The sequence below is a fragment of the Mangifera indica genome, unplaced genomic scaffold (genome assembly GCF_011075055.1).
Source record: "Mangifera indica cultivar Alphonso unplaced genomic scaffold, CATAS_Mindica_2.1 Un_0001, whole genome shotgun sequence".
NCBI lineage: Eukaryota > Viridiplantae > Streptophyta > Magnoliopsida > Sapindales > Anacardiaceae > Mangifera > Mangifera indica.
In genome coordinates this window covers 1,183,564-1,195,700 of record NW_025401093.1, presented here as the reverse complement: position 1 = coordinate 1,195,700, position 12,137 = coordinate 1,183,564, and the positions used below count along the sequence as shown (strand labels likewise).

Sequence of the window (12,137 nt, the reverse complement as noted above, 5' to 3'; positions counted from 1 at the left end):
TATAAAGGAGTGAGCATTCATTTGTAATTTTTGGTTGACATTTGGATGAAACTTGAATTAAAACATTGAAGTCTTTTTCTTATTTTTCTTTATCCAATCATCTTGGTGGAAGATTGGTGGTGGAAGACCCCAAGGTTGGTGGATCTCTTTCCTTTATGTCTTGGTTTTCATTAGTGTGTTCTTTAAAATCCCGAATATGACATTGACTGAAAATATTACCAACATCTTATGTAAATAAAATTGTTCGACAATAGCATAACATTAATTGAGGTTTTAGAGGATTTCTTAACAACGCAAAAATACTTATAGAAACATGTGTTTTCAAATAAAGACTATAGATTCGAATTGAATCAAACCATAAAAACAATAATAAGAAACCTTTGATTTTGAAATGTTAGGGTTAAACATATACCTTGTGTCTAAAATCTTAAAGAACATGATTCAAGATGTTTGATGATGGAGAAGAAAATCTAAAAGCAAATGTATTTATTAAAATGTGCATACAATATAGTGCATACAATATAGTGAATTAATGTTTCGAACACGAAGAGAACGACCTATGTTATTAGATTCATAGGTATTAAAATGTGTATACAATATAGTGAATTAATATAATTTCTCATGAATTTTTACAAGAAACCCTCATCATACTAGACTGTCTATTCAAGATTGAATCAACCACACCAAATAAGCCTTTGATAACTAGTTTTACAACCATTGTATTAAATAAATCCCACCACTTGAGAATTCTACATAGTTTTCCATTCAAATCACTCTTTGGGAGCATTTCTTTTGATTTATTGCATTAAGTTTTGGCATGAGTTTTCTAAACATGGGCCGGCAGAGATCCGTATGCTGGGCCCATCTCAAAGCCCGTCCGAAAGATAAAAGAGAAATTTCATTAAAAGGTTCTGTTAAAGTTAGGGTTTTGGAAAGATTACAAGGAAAGAGCTCAGAGATGGCGAAGTATAATGTGGTACAGAAGAGGAAGAGAGGCGAGAAAGCACAGAGAAAGAGAGCGAAGTATGGAGACTCGAAAACTGGGAAGCTCAAGAACAAGCTTCAGACTCTCTCTGTCTCTGGAAAACGCCAACGGAAGCTCTTAATAAAATGGCGCCGAGTATGTTTTAATGTTTTGGAGAGATTTTGTTTCTTCATTAAGTTTTTTTTTTTTAATTTTTTGATCGTTTGTGAAGGAATCTCAAGTGGAAATTTTTTTGGGTTAATTTTGCAGGAGCAAAAGGAGGCTCTGGAGAGTGGTCTTGTGAGTATGCAAGATGTGGAGATGGCTGCTGCTGAAGGTAAATACTTTGGTTTTTATTAGTATCTTAATGTTTTTACAGTTTTTATTTGTGTTAATTTTAGGTTTAATTTAGGAGAGAATAATTTTATCGGTATATAAAGTTGTCAAATTTTACGTGTTAAAATGTTATATTTTACTACTTATAATTGGTGATATGAGAAGGTGGAGAAGATTCTGTTACCGGGCTGTGTATCTAGGATTCATCCAATGCGAAATTTGATGTGCCTTATTAAGACTTGGAGGTACTTGAAGGTTCTATATTTTTTGTCATTGCAAACCAAGTCCAAAATTGGTGAGCTTATTAATTGGTGAGCTTATTTGGAAATACTTAATTGCCTGGCGTGAATCAGAAGAAGGATGGTCATCAAATGTTTGGGTTTCCAGATTTGGTAGTTGAGTTGGTGCATTTAGAATAACACTATTGTTTTGTGAATGATAAGAGGAAATCAGTGTTCTTGAAACTGAAGCATTAGTATGGCACCCGATTAGTGTTCTTTGTTGAGAAGCTAAGTCATGCGAACATGTTTATTTTGTAGCTAAGTGTGCTGCTTTGTGTATGTAGTTGTGTAGGTACTCCTGATCTTGCTTGTGTTTATGACTCCTGTCATGTATTCTCATTTTTATGAACGGAAATTTAGATACACATGCTTAAAACCTCCGAATACTTTTGTTCTGAGGCATTTTTTCTTGTGATGTGAAAGCTTCAATTCTGATCATGGTTTTTTAACTTTAGGGAAGAGAGAGTATGTTGAAAATACTTTGCTTTCTTCAGTTTCTTTAATGGCATTCTGTCTTTTCATCCTTTCATTTTTTCCCCCCCTTCTCTGAGACAAGTTACTATAGTGTTAGCGGTTTCAAAGACCAGACATGAAAATTTTAATTAGGGTTAGAGTTGCATCCAGACCATGCTAAAAATAATAATAAATTGAATTAGTAAATGTATCATATTAAATGTATAATCCAATATAGAGCCATCTTGCTTTGTTTCTCAAAATAATGAGAGGTTCTTATATTAGCTAAAGCTAAAATATGTGTTTGGACAGTAGTGATTATATGAAAGAGTAAAATATGAGCATGGATAACAGTTGAGTTTAAATTGGATGATCGTGAATAGAGTAAAGTTTTTTTAAGTGTAGAACTTTGTTGTGCTAATGTTATTTTTAAGTTCAGAGTCAAGCTTTTGCATGCTATCCTGGTGTACTGATTTAAGACAATGCCATGTACCTAATCTGCATTACATTCCGAAAAACCAATCTAATCTTATTTTGGGGTGTTGTAGGTACATTAGAAGAAGCCAACAAAACACCAACAAAATTTCATATGAAAAAGGGTTTGAAGCTTAAACACTTAAAGGGTAAATGTGAGTCATCGCATATACATGCAGCCAAATTCTGATACTGTTTTCTTTGATAATTCTGGGATACCCCGGGTTGAATTAATGTGAATTCTGTCACTTAATGTTCAGGTAAAAAAGGCAAAAGCACCTCAAAACCAGCTGCCGCTGAAGGTTCTGTGGATTCCATGGTAGAATAATTATAAACAAATTGGTTACTCTAATCTAGACATGTCAATTGGCTAGGAGCAAATGGAGGTTTGGTTTGAATCCCAACAATAAGGCTCGGCCCGAAAAGATCCAGTCCGACATTGTAACATGTCGGGTCAGCTCATGGGTCTTGTTAACCGAGTTGTGGGCATAGGTATTAGGTTCATGGGTCGGCCCATTACTATTGAAATATGAAAAAAAAAATCGGTTGTTACTTCTACCACAAGGCTTCTGCTTTGGTAGATTGCCAAAGCAGAAGTTTTTTCCTTATTTTTTAATTTTATTTATAAATCTCTCAAATCTCAATTTTTTTATTATATTTTTAATCTCGTTTTTTTCGTCAACTCTCTTTGGAAAATTATCTAAATTCACAAACAATAATTTTTCGTGTTTATAATTTTATTTTCATTTTAATTTTATTATTACCAAATATTGCAAATGGATAATTCATTTGAATATTATCATGTTGGCATTGATGATATTTCTGATAATGCACAAGGTGGAAGAGGTGAAGCATCAACAAGTGAAAATGATACACGCATAGTTTTGCATTCGATAGAGAGAAAAAGAAAACAAATGTTAATAGTGTTGGAGTACTTCGATAAAATAGAGAAAACGATAAAGAAAATTAATTCGGTGAATGGTATGTTAATATTGTAGTTCTTGTTTGACATGTGCAAATATGAGTGGCATGAGACATCTTTGTCAACATATTACTGATTATTATAAAAAAAATTTATGAGTTGAAAAGGCAAAAACAAATTGCATTCATCCAATTATAATCTGTTGATACCATCATTAGTTTAGCAAGAGATCTAAGTGGTTTCGAACACATGGAAAAAATATCAATTTTCACGCACAACCAAATGAAGATGCGGGAACAAATGACAAGGTATGTAGTTGTTTTTGATTAACCTTTTAGTTTTGCAGAAGATGAAACTTTAGAATAGATGATGCAAAATAGTGTTCAATTGATATTTATAAGAATTAAGTCAGACATTATGAGAAATTATGAATTAATGAAATTAAAAGTTATTGAAAAATTAAGTAATTTTAATGATGTTATTTCAATAATTTTTTATTTATAGACAACTACAAATCAAAACGTAGTTGCTTTTGATTATAGACCATATATCTTGATTTGTAAGTATTTATAAATAGGAAAATTGAAATTTTTAGCATTATTTTAATCTGTGTATATATATATGTCACTCATTTTAAAACTTAAACAAATATATCACAAAAATAATCTACTTTTTCAAAATACCCTTATTTAAATTACTAATACAGAGATTCTATTTTTTTTTTTGGAAATTTATTCTCTTTTTCCTTAGCTTTTAAGTGAAGAGTTATGCAAAAAGATCTTTTTTTCTTTTTATCTACAACTTTAGAACTGTACTGTGATGAGTAAAAAAAATCATTTGATAAGATTTAATTGAAAAAAATGAAAAGTTAACATTTAACTAAATAAAAAACAGTTACTTACAAATTAAAAATAAAGGCTAGAAAAAAGTTAACGTTGAATTAAAAGAGGGTTGGCATATTTTATAAAAAGGTTGGCATATTTTATAAAAAAGTTGGCATGGCCCAACCCTTCTATAAAATAAAAGGGTTGGTTTTTTAGTTTTATGAAGGGTTAGCGTTTACGCCAATCCTAACCTTTTTATAAAATAAAAGGGTTGGTGTAAACGTTAACCTTTTGTAAAACTAAAAAACAAACCATTTTATTTGACTGTTATGAATTTTTGGATTTTCTTTCATGTGGTGGGCTCATAGAAGTTAAAATATTATTTTCATGAAAGAATTAAAAAATTTTCAAATATAATGGGTCCCATTATATGAAAGAGAATCCAAAAATCTTCAAATTCAGTGGAGCCCACTGCATGGATGTTAACGTGAACTGAATCTTTCATGCAGTGAACTGAATTTTAAAAAAACATAAGCCAGTGGGTGTTGGCGTCCCGCCAAGGGTTGGCGTGCCAATTTGTTCTTCGTCTGAAAACTTTTCAGATTTAAAATTTTGTATTTTATAACTATTAAAATAATATTATAATAACTTTAAACAATAAAAACAATATGAAATAACAGTATTAAATAATCTAACAATATAAAATCACAACAAAATTAAATTTCACATGAGCTTATGAATATAAATCTATTATACGTTATTTGATTTTTAATTGTTCATAAAGAAAACACATAACATATAAGTTTTATTGTTCAATCACATGTTTTTTCTGTTGAAGAATTTTTTTTTTATACTGCAAAGATTTCTTCCTCATTGGAAGGTTGAAGAAAAAAAGATAGATAATATTCTTTCTTTCTACATGTGTTACATCAATAAGGGTATTTTAAGAAAATGTTATATTATTATGGTAGTTTTGGTTAAACTTTAGAATGAGTAGTATATATGTATACATGGTAAAAAAAGGGTAAAAATTTTAATTTCCTTTTTAAATATGAGGTTATTGAAATAACATCATTAAAATTACTTAATTTTTCAATAACTTTTAATTTCATTAATTCATAATTTCTCATGATCTTCAACCTAGAAATTCTTCTAAATATCGATTGAATATTATTTTGTATCATCCATTCTAAAATTTTATCTTCTTTATAACTAAAATGTTGATCAGAAACAACTATATACATGTTTATGTACTCTTGCATCTTTATTTGATCGTACGTGAAAGTTAACATTTCTCCTATATGTACAAAACCACTCAGATTTCTTGTTGAATTAGCGTTGAGACCAATAAATTGTGATTGGATGAATGCAATTTGTTTTTACCCTCTGAACCTTTTTAAAATTTTTTTATAATAATTAGTAATGTGTCAGCAAAGATGTCTTATGCAACTCATACTTGCACATGTCAAATAAAAACCACAATGTTTGTATATTGCATGAGGAATTAATTTTCCTTTGATCGTTTCTTCTATTTTATTAAAGTGTTGTCACACAATTGATGTTTGCTTTCTTTCTTTCTATCTAATGCAAAGCTCTTAGTGTACCATTTTCACTTGTTGGTGCTCCACCTGTTCCACTTTGTGCATTTCTAATAATATCATCAACATCAACATGATAATATTCAAATAGAATGAATTCATTTGATATTGGATCTATTTGTAATAATAATATTGAAATGAAAGCGAAATTATAAATATAAAAAATTATTGTTTACGAATTTAAATAATTTCTGAAAAAGAATTAATGAGATTGAAAATATAATGAAAGAATTAAGATTTATGGTCTATGGGTTAGGCTCATGATTTATGAACCTTATATCTTGATTTGTAACAATAGTGATGTGATAAATAATATCTATATTAGATATTAAAAAATTATCAAGATAATTTTGATTTTGTTACAATTTTATTTTTATTAATCTTTTAGAATTAAAATATATTCATTTTTTATTAATATAATAAAAAATATAAAAAATATTTTAGAATAATTATATATAAATAAATGTGAAATCACCAATCATTTTATGGAGAAACAAGTATCTTAACTTCTTTAAGAAAGAGTTATCATCAATTGAAGGATAATGTTAAATAAAAATGAAGAAAAAGCCCAAAACTTTCAGATAACTTAAATAAAATTAAGGGTGTGCATAATTTGATTTATATCGTAAAATCAAATCCAATAATTTAATAATTACAATATATAATATTATAATGTAGTTTAAATTAGAATCATAATCGTATAAAATAAGAAAAATAATAAATGATTAAATTGGAATCTTAATCTTATAAAATAGAAAAATAATAAATAATTAAATTGGATTGCTAAATTTATGAAATGAGAAAATAATAAATCAAAATTAGATCCAATTAGAATCATATTAAATAAGAATAAGATTTGATTAAAATCGGATCAAACAAGAATATGTTTAACACTCTTATGCAATTGCAATGAGAGCTCTAGAAGCAGCAATTGGAGACAAAAGTTGAGAAGTCAATTGCATCAAAGAAAGAGACCGTGTTGAAGAGAAATGCTAGATTGAAATTGGCTTGGTCTTAGGTGACTAGAGACAAAGGAAGGATGTTGCTAGAAAAAAAATCATAAACTGTTGAAGGTTGTGGGGATAATGAGAAAATAAACCATAGCAGTTAAACTAATAGTGATTGAAAAAAGCTTCAAATCAACCATCAAAAGAAAAAAAAAAGACTAATAGTGAACAAAAAAACTTAGTCAAGTCCAAGAATGAATAAAGGCTAGGATATCATCGATACAAGAGAAAAGACCATCGGTAAGGGAGATGAGAATAGATGTTCAATTGTATAAGAGATAAGAACATGTGTTCAATTGTTTAAGAGATGAGTAGGGGTTCAATTGTGAGAAAGACAAGAGCATGAGTTCAATTGTTAGAGAGACGAAAGCAAAGGCTCAATCATGAGAGAGACGAGAGCAAAGGCTCAATTATGAGAGAGACGAGAGTAAGGGTTCGATCGTGATAGAGACAAGAGTAAGGGCTAGGGAAAAAAACAATTCTCAAAACTAAAAAGTACAAGAGGATATTAACTATTTTGGTATCATATAAAATTATAAATTGGGTTATGAACCAAATTAATATTATTAATGAAATATCATATAATATCTAATATTATAATGTAGTCTACACTAGAATTCTAATAATATGAAATAGGAAAAATAATAAATGACTAAACTTGAATTCTAATATTATAAAATAAGAAAATAATAAATAACTAAACTGAAATCTTAATTCTATGAAAAAAGAAAATAAAAAAATAATAATCAGAATCAATTAGAATTATATCAAATAAGAATAAAATTTGATCAGAATCAGATCAAATAGAAATATGTTTAACACGATTAAGTTTGATATGGATGCAACTTTCTGTGATGCCACCATTAAAGGTCCTCTCTAGGAAGATGTCTCTAGGTATCATCATTATTATTACTACTTTTATTTTAATTATATTAAAACTTCATTTCTTCTCGAGATCTCTCTCTCAATCTCATTTTACTCACGAAACACAAATGCACATGCTTGCTTCGATCTTTTTCCGTCACGACTCATGAACAAGCAAGGCATCTTTGTCCTTTTTCTTTCTACCTATTTACAATTGGTCCTGATCTATTGCATGTTTTCTGTTCAATTCAATCTTATTTTGTTACAAGGAGAGGGTCCGGCCCTTTCCTTCCTCCTTCATTGTGGTGTCGTCAACCATTGAAGGAGGGTGTCGATGATGTTGAAAAAAATGAACAAGAGGGATAAACCTCTCGCTTATTTTAGGTAAAAAAAAAAATATAGCAGAGACATCAAAAATATCACCAAAGATTGAATCATCGGGAACAACAATCATTAAAAAAAGAATGTAGTTGTAAAAGTGTAATTATAATTTTCTAAAAGATAAGGGGGTAGGTGTAACCAGGGAAAAAATTTAGTTTTCAAAATTAATTTACAAAAAAGGTTAGTTTTCAAACTAAGTGAAGAAAGATGATAATTTTTTTTTATTATTATTACTTAGTATAATAATAATAATTATATCTTTAATACTAATGAATTTCATTAATAATATTAGTTGATGGATGAGTATTTGAATTTTTTAAAATTAACAAACGAGACTTTATCAATGAATTAAATCTTAGGTGAGAATAAGTCTTTTAGGCAAAAAAAGAAAAAATTAAATTAAATTAAAGAAAGTTTTTGAAGATGTCCTGTGGATCATAGTGACCATTCACCTTTGGAAATCAAACGCCCAAAATATTTCAGTACATGATAACCACAACACATTGGGTGGAAGAGAATTGGTCCGTGCAGAAAAAGAGTAATCAATTTTGTCCACCTTCCTCCCAAAGAAGAGCAGTACACATTGCATGTGCAACGTTTAATTGTTTCAATGACAGGGGAATTGAAAAAAAAAATAAAAATAAAAGTACATTTTGTTGCATTAATTTCAAATTTCTAGCCATCATTCAATTAATTATTATATGCGTATATTAACGACTCTCTATTTTCTCTTGTGCATATTTTTATAGTGGACAATGCAAACATTAATGATTCTTGTCTTGTGGTTCTAGGGGATTTCAAGTTCAAAAGGGATTGTTGTGCTATAGAATTAGGTGCACCGTGCATTATGTTAGTATGTTAATCCAAGATAGGGTTTAGAAAATTAAGTCACAGAAAATGTGAGGAGGAGAGTAAAACACCTTAAACATAGTGATGCAAGGCAGAAAATCTTTTGTGAGATTGTGCAATAGTTAGGAATTAAAAAAATGGAAAAACTAATCTTAAATTGTCCCACTAGCTGGAATGGTACATATAAGATGCTTTGTGTCGCTTCAAGGTTTAAATATGCGTTTCCTAGCTGCCAAAAGAGAGATAAAATTTATGTACTTGTTGTTTTAAGAGTGGAAAAGTGGGAAAACGTAATCATTAACTGGACCCAAAATTTTTATTGAATGGGGGGCTTCATGTGGGGGTGGATATGAACTAAATCGTGTTCACATATTGTTCGACTTAAGTTTGACTTAAATAAAAGATAATTTATTTTAAATTCGATTTGAGTTTTTTGAACCAATATTAATGATGACTTGAGTTTGATTTAAATAAAAAATGATTCAACTCAATCTAATTCAAATTCGATTTGAATTAATGACTCAAATAAGTGATTTAAATTCATAATTCATTGATGAAATAGTATTGTTTTATCCAAATAATAAGTAAAACCATCAATTTGAGTTATAAATTTAAGCCAAACTGAACCACGGATTTGAACCACCAATTAGAACAATGGATTCGAGCTAAACCAAAAAATCAGTTTGAGTCTTGAATTCAAGTTAAACTTGAGTCAAACATCTCCTAACCCGAGTTTTAAAAGTCTTGGTTAAACTAATTATATTTTGGAATATAGTGGATTATTTTGATGTTAACTTTGTAGACAATACATCGAGGTGCTCTTTTTCTTAGTAAATCTTTGGCAAATGAAGGTTGGTAGAAATTAAGTAAGCACATTAAGGGGGTTGAATCTAAACCAAATGTAAATTCAGAGCCAGATGTTTGCCTTGAATAAAGTTTCTCCGATATTGACAAGGGAACTAAGCCATTAGATTTTACTGTTCTTGAATGGTGAGAATCAATCAATTGTTCAAAGTGCGCAATTGAGGTTTAGGGTTAGGAAAGTTTATTTTGTTCTTTAATTTTTTTTTTTTTAATGACAATATGCATATTTGAATTTGTTCTAATGTTTAATTTATTTTCAAATATGAATTTGTTAGTTAAAATTATTGATAGTGCATAATTTATACTAAAAGAAAATCCAAAATGGATAACTTGTAAGCCTACCTTAAGCAAAAAAACATAACTTATAGATCTCAAATCGAATTCAAACAATTGACTATTCGAATCTAGACAAACTCAAGCATACCCTTATCTGAATTCAATTCAAATTGTATCCATCCTTCTTTTCGAGTGTATTGAATGACATTATTTAGACTTTAACATGATCGAGGTTGTTGCTGCAAATTGGGTTTCATATATATATATAGAGGTTTAAAAGTGTAAAATTGAACATTGCTTAAGCACCCATCCTTTTTAAGTCCATTTCCTTTATCATCAACATCCCACCAATCATTTGTTGATGCCTTTTCTAAATGAAACAAACTCATCTTGATGCCTTTTCTCTACATTCACTAGCATTTGTTGTCGCAATTCTTCCTTGTGAAAACTAATTTAGTTACACGTTTTGGTCAATATCTTGCTACACCATTCTAGTATATATACAAGTAAAAAATTATTGAATATAACTTTTACCATGAGTATTCATCTATTTCACTGCAATTATGCAAGACAGACCGTTGAATCTTTTCCAACTCAGATTATGACAATGAGCTATATGTTGCAGCTCCTATTGGCCTTGCATTTTGCTCAAACCATGATTACAAAAGAAGACAGTGGATATATCATTTCAAGCATACATAAAATAAGGGCAATGTCCTTATGTAATTTCTCCAACACACTTCCGTTCAACGTTTTGGAACATAACTCGTTAAAGAAACAACTTCACTCTGAGAATGCAGTATATATTCTTTTCTGAAGAAGTCATGTGCTACAACTGGAAGTAGATGTTGCAAAAAGACATGATAATCATGACTTTTCATACCGGGTATTTTATCCTCTCCAACATTGATGCAACAAGTTATATTTGAAGCATACCCACAAGTAATTTAACTTCTTTCAACTATTCACATTATGCCTTTCTTTCTGGTAAGGCTAATGTGCAACAAGCAGGAGGCACATAGAATTTATCACTATCTTGTTGTTTTTGTAGCTCTTTTCTAATTCCAAGTACTTCCAAATCCAATCGACGTTTTACATTGTCTTTTTTCTTACCTTCTATATTCATTAATGTTCCTAACACATTCTCACATATTTTTTTCTATATGCATGACATCTAAATTGTGTCATAACATCATGGTGCTCCAATATGGAAATTCAAAAAAAAAAAAACTTCTTTTAGTCCAATTCAATCTTCGTACGTTTTCGCTTTTTCTTGTTTGAAGGCTTCCCATATGTGAAATCTCTTGAAAGCAAACACAATTGTGTTAAAATATCATCACCAGATAATTCTTTCTACGTTGGTTGATACTTTGTTCTACCATCAAACTTCTTACTCCTCCACCATACATGTTTTGCATCTAAGAACCGACGATGACTCATATAACATTCCTTTTCCCCATTTTTCAAACTAAGAGAACAAGTCTCGTTATTACATACAAGACAAGCTAGTTTCCTTTTTGTGCTCCACCCAAACAACATTCCATAAGCTAGAAAATCATTTATAGTTCACAACAAAGTAGCATGCATTTTAAAATTTTTTCCACTATATGCATCATATTTCTCAATGCCATTTACCCATAATTCTTTTAATTCGTCAATTAATATAGCCAAATATATCATTTCCAGAAGAAACCTTACCAGGTATGAGCATTGCAAGAATAAAAAACAGTTCCTTCGCACATTTCCATGGTGAAAGATTATATATAACCAAAATAACTGATAACATACTGTATGTGGTACTCATATTGCCAAAGGGATTAAACCCATCACTAGTAAGACCTAATCTAACATTGTGAGGATTAGTGGCAAACCAACTATGCTTTTTGTCAAACTCTTTCCATTTCTTAGCATCAGTTGGATGCCTGATCACACCATCATCAATATGTTTCTCTTTATGCCAGCTCATATCTTGAGCAATCTTTTGACATAAATAACCTTTGAAGCCAAGGTTTAATAGTGTAACACCCTTTTTCAGATATATACC

General features: G+C 29.7%; 1 protein-coding gene across 1 annotated transcript; it reads left to right on the top strand.

Moving 5' to 3' along the window:
* The first annotated feature begins 817 nt into the window (after positions 1 to 817).
* On the top strand, positions 818 to 3,163 carry LOC123205026. Its single transcript, XM_044621818.1, has 4 exons — positions 818 to 1,120; positions 1,235 to 1,301; positions 2,583 to 2,663; positions 2,769 to 3,163. Exons 1-4 carry the CDS (start codon positions 818 to 820, stop codon positions 2,834 to 2,836), a joined length of 519 nt encoding a protein of 172 aa, XP_044477753.1. The 3' UTR covers positions 2,837 to 3,163.
* Positions 3,164 to 12,137: the final 8,974 nt, after the last annotated feature.

Excerpts from the sequence above, each read along its gene's own strand:
- LOC123205026 (XM_044621818.1), top strand. The coding sequence starts at position 818 with ATGAGTTTTCTAAACATGGGCCGGCAGAGATCCGTATGCTGGGCCCAT. Across the intron at positions 1,121-1,234 it reads TCTTAATAAAATGGCGCCGA|GAGCAAAAGGAGGCTCTGGA; the intron begins GTATGTTTTAAT and ends TTAATTTTGCAG. Across the intron at positions 1,302-2,582 it reads GGAGATGGCTGCTGCTGAAG|GTACATTAGAAGAAGCCAAC; the intron begins GTAAATACTTTG and ends GGGGTGTTGTAG.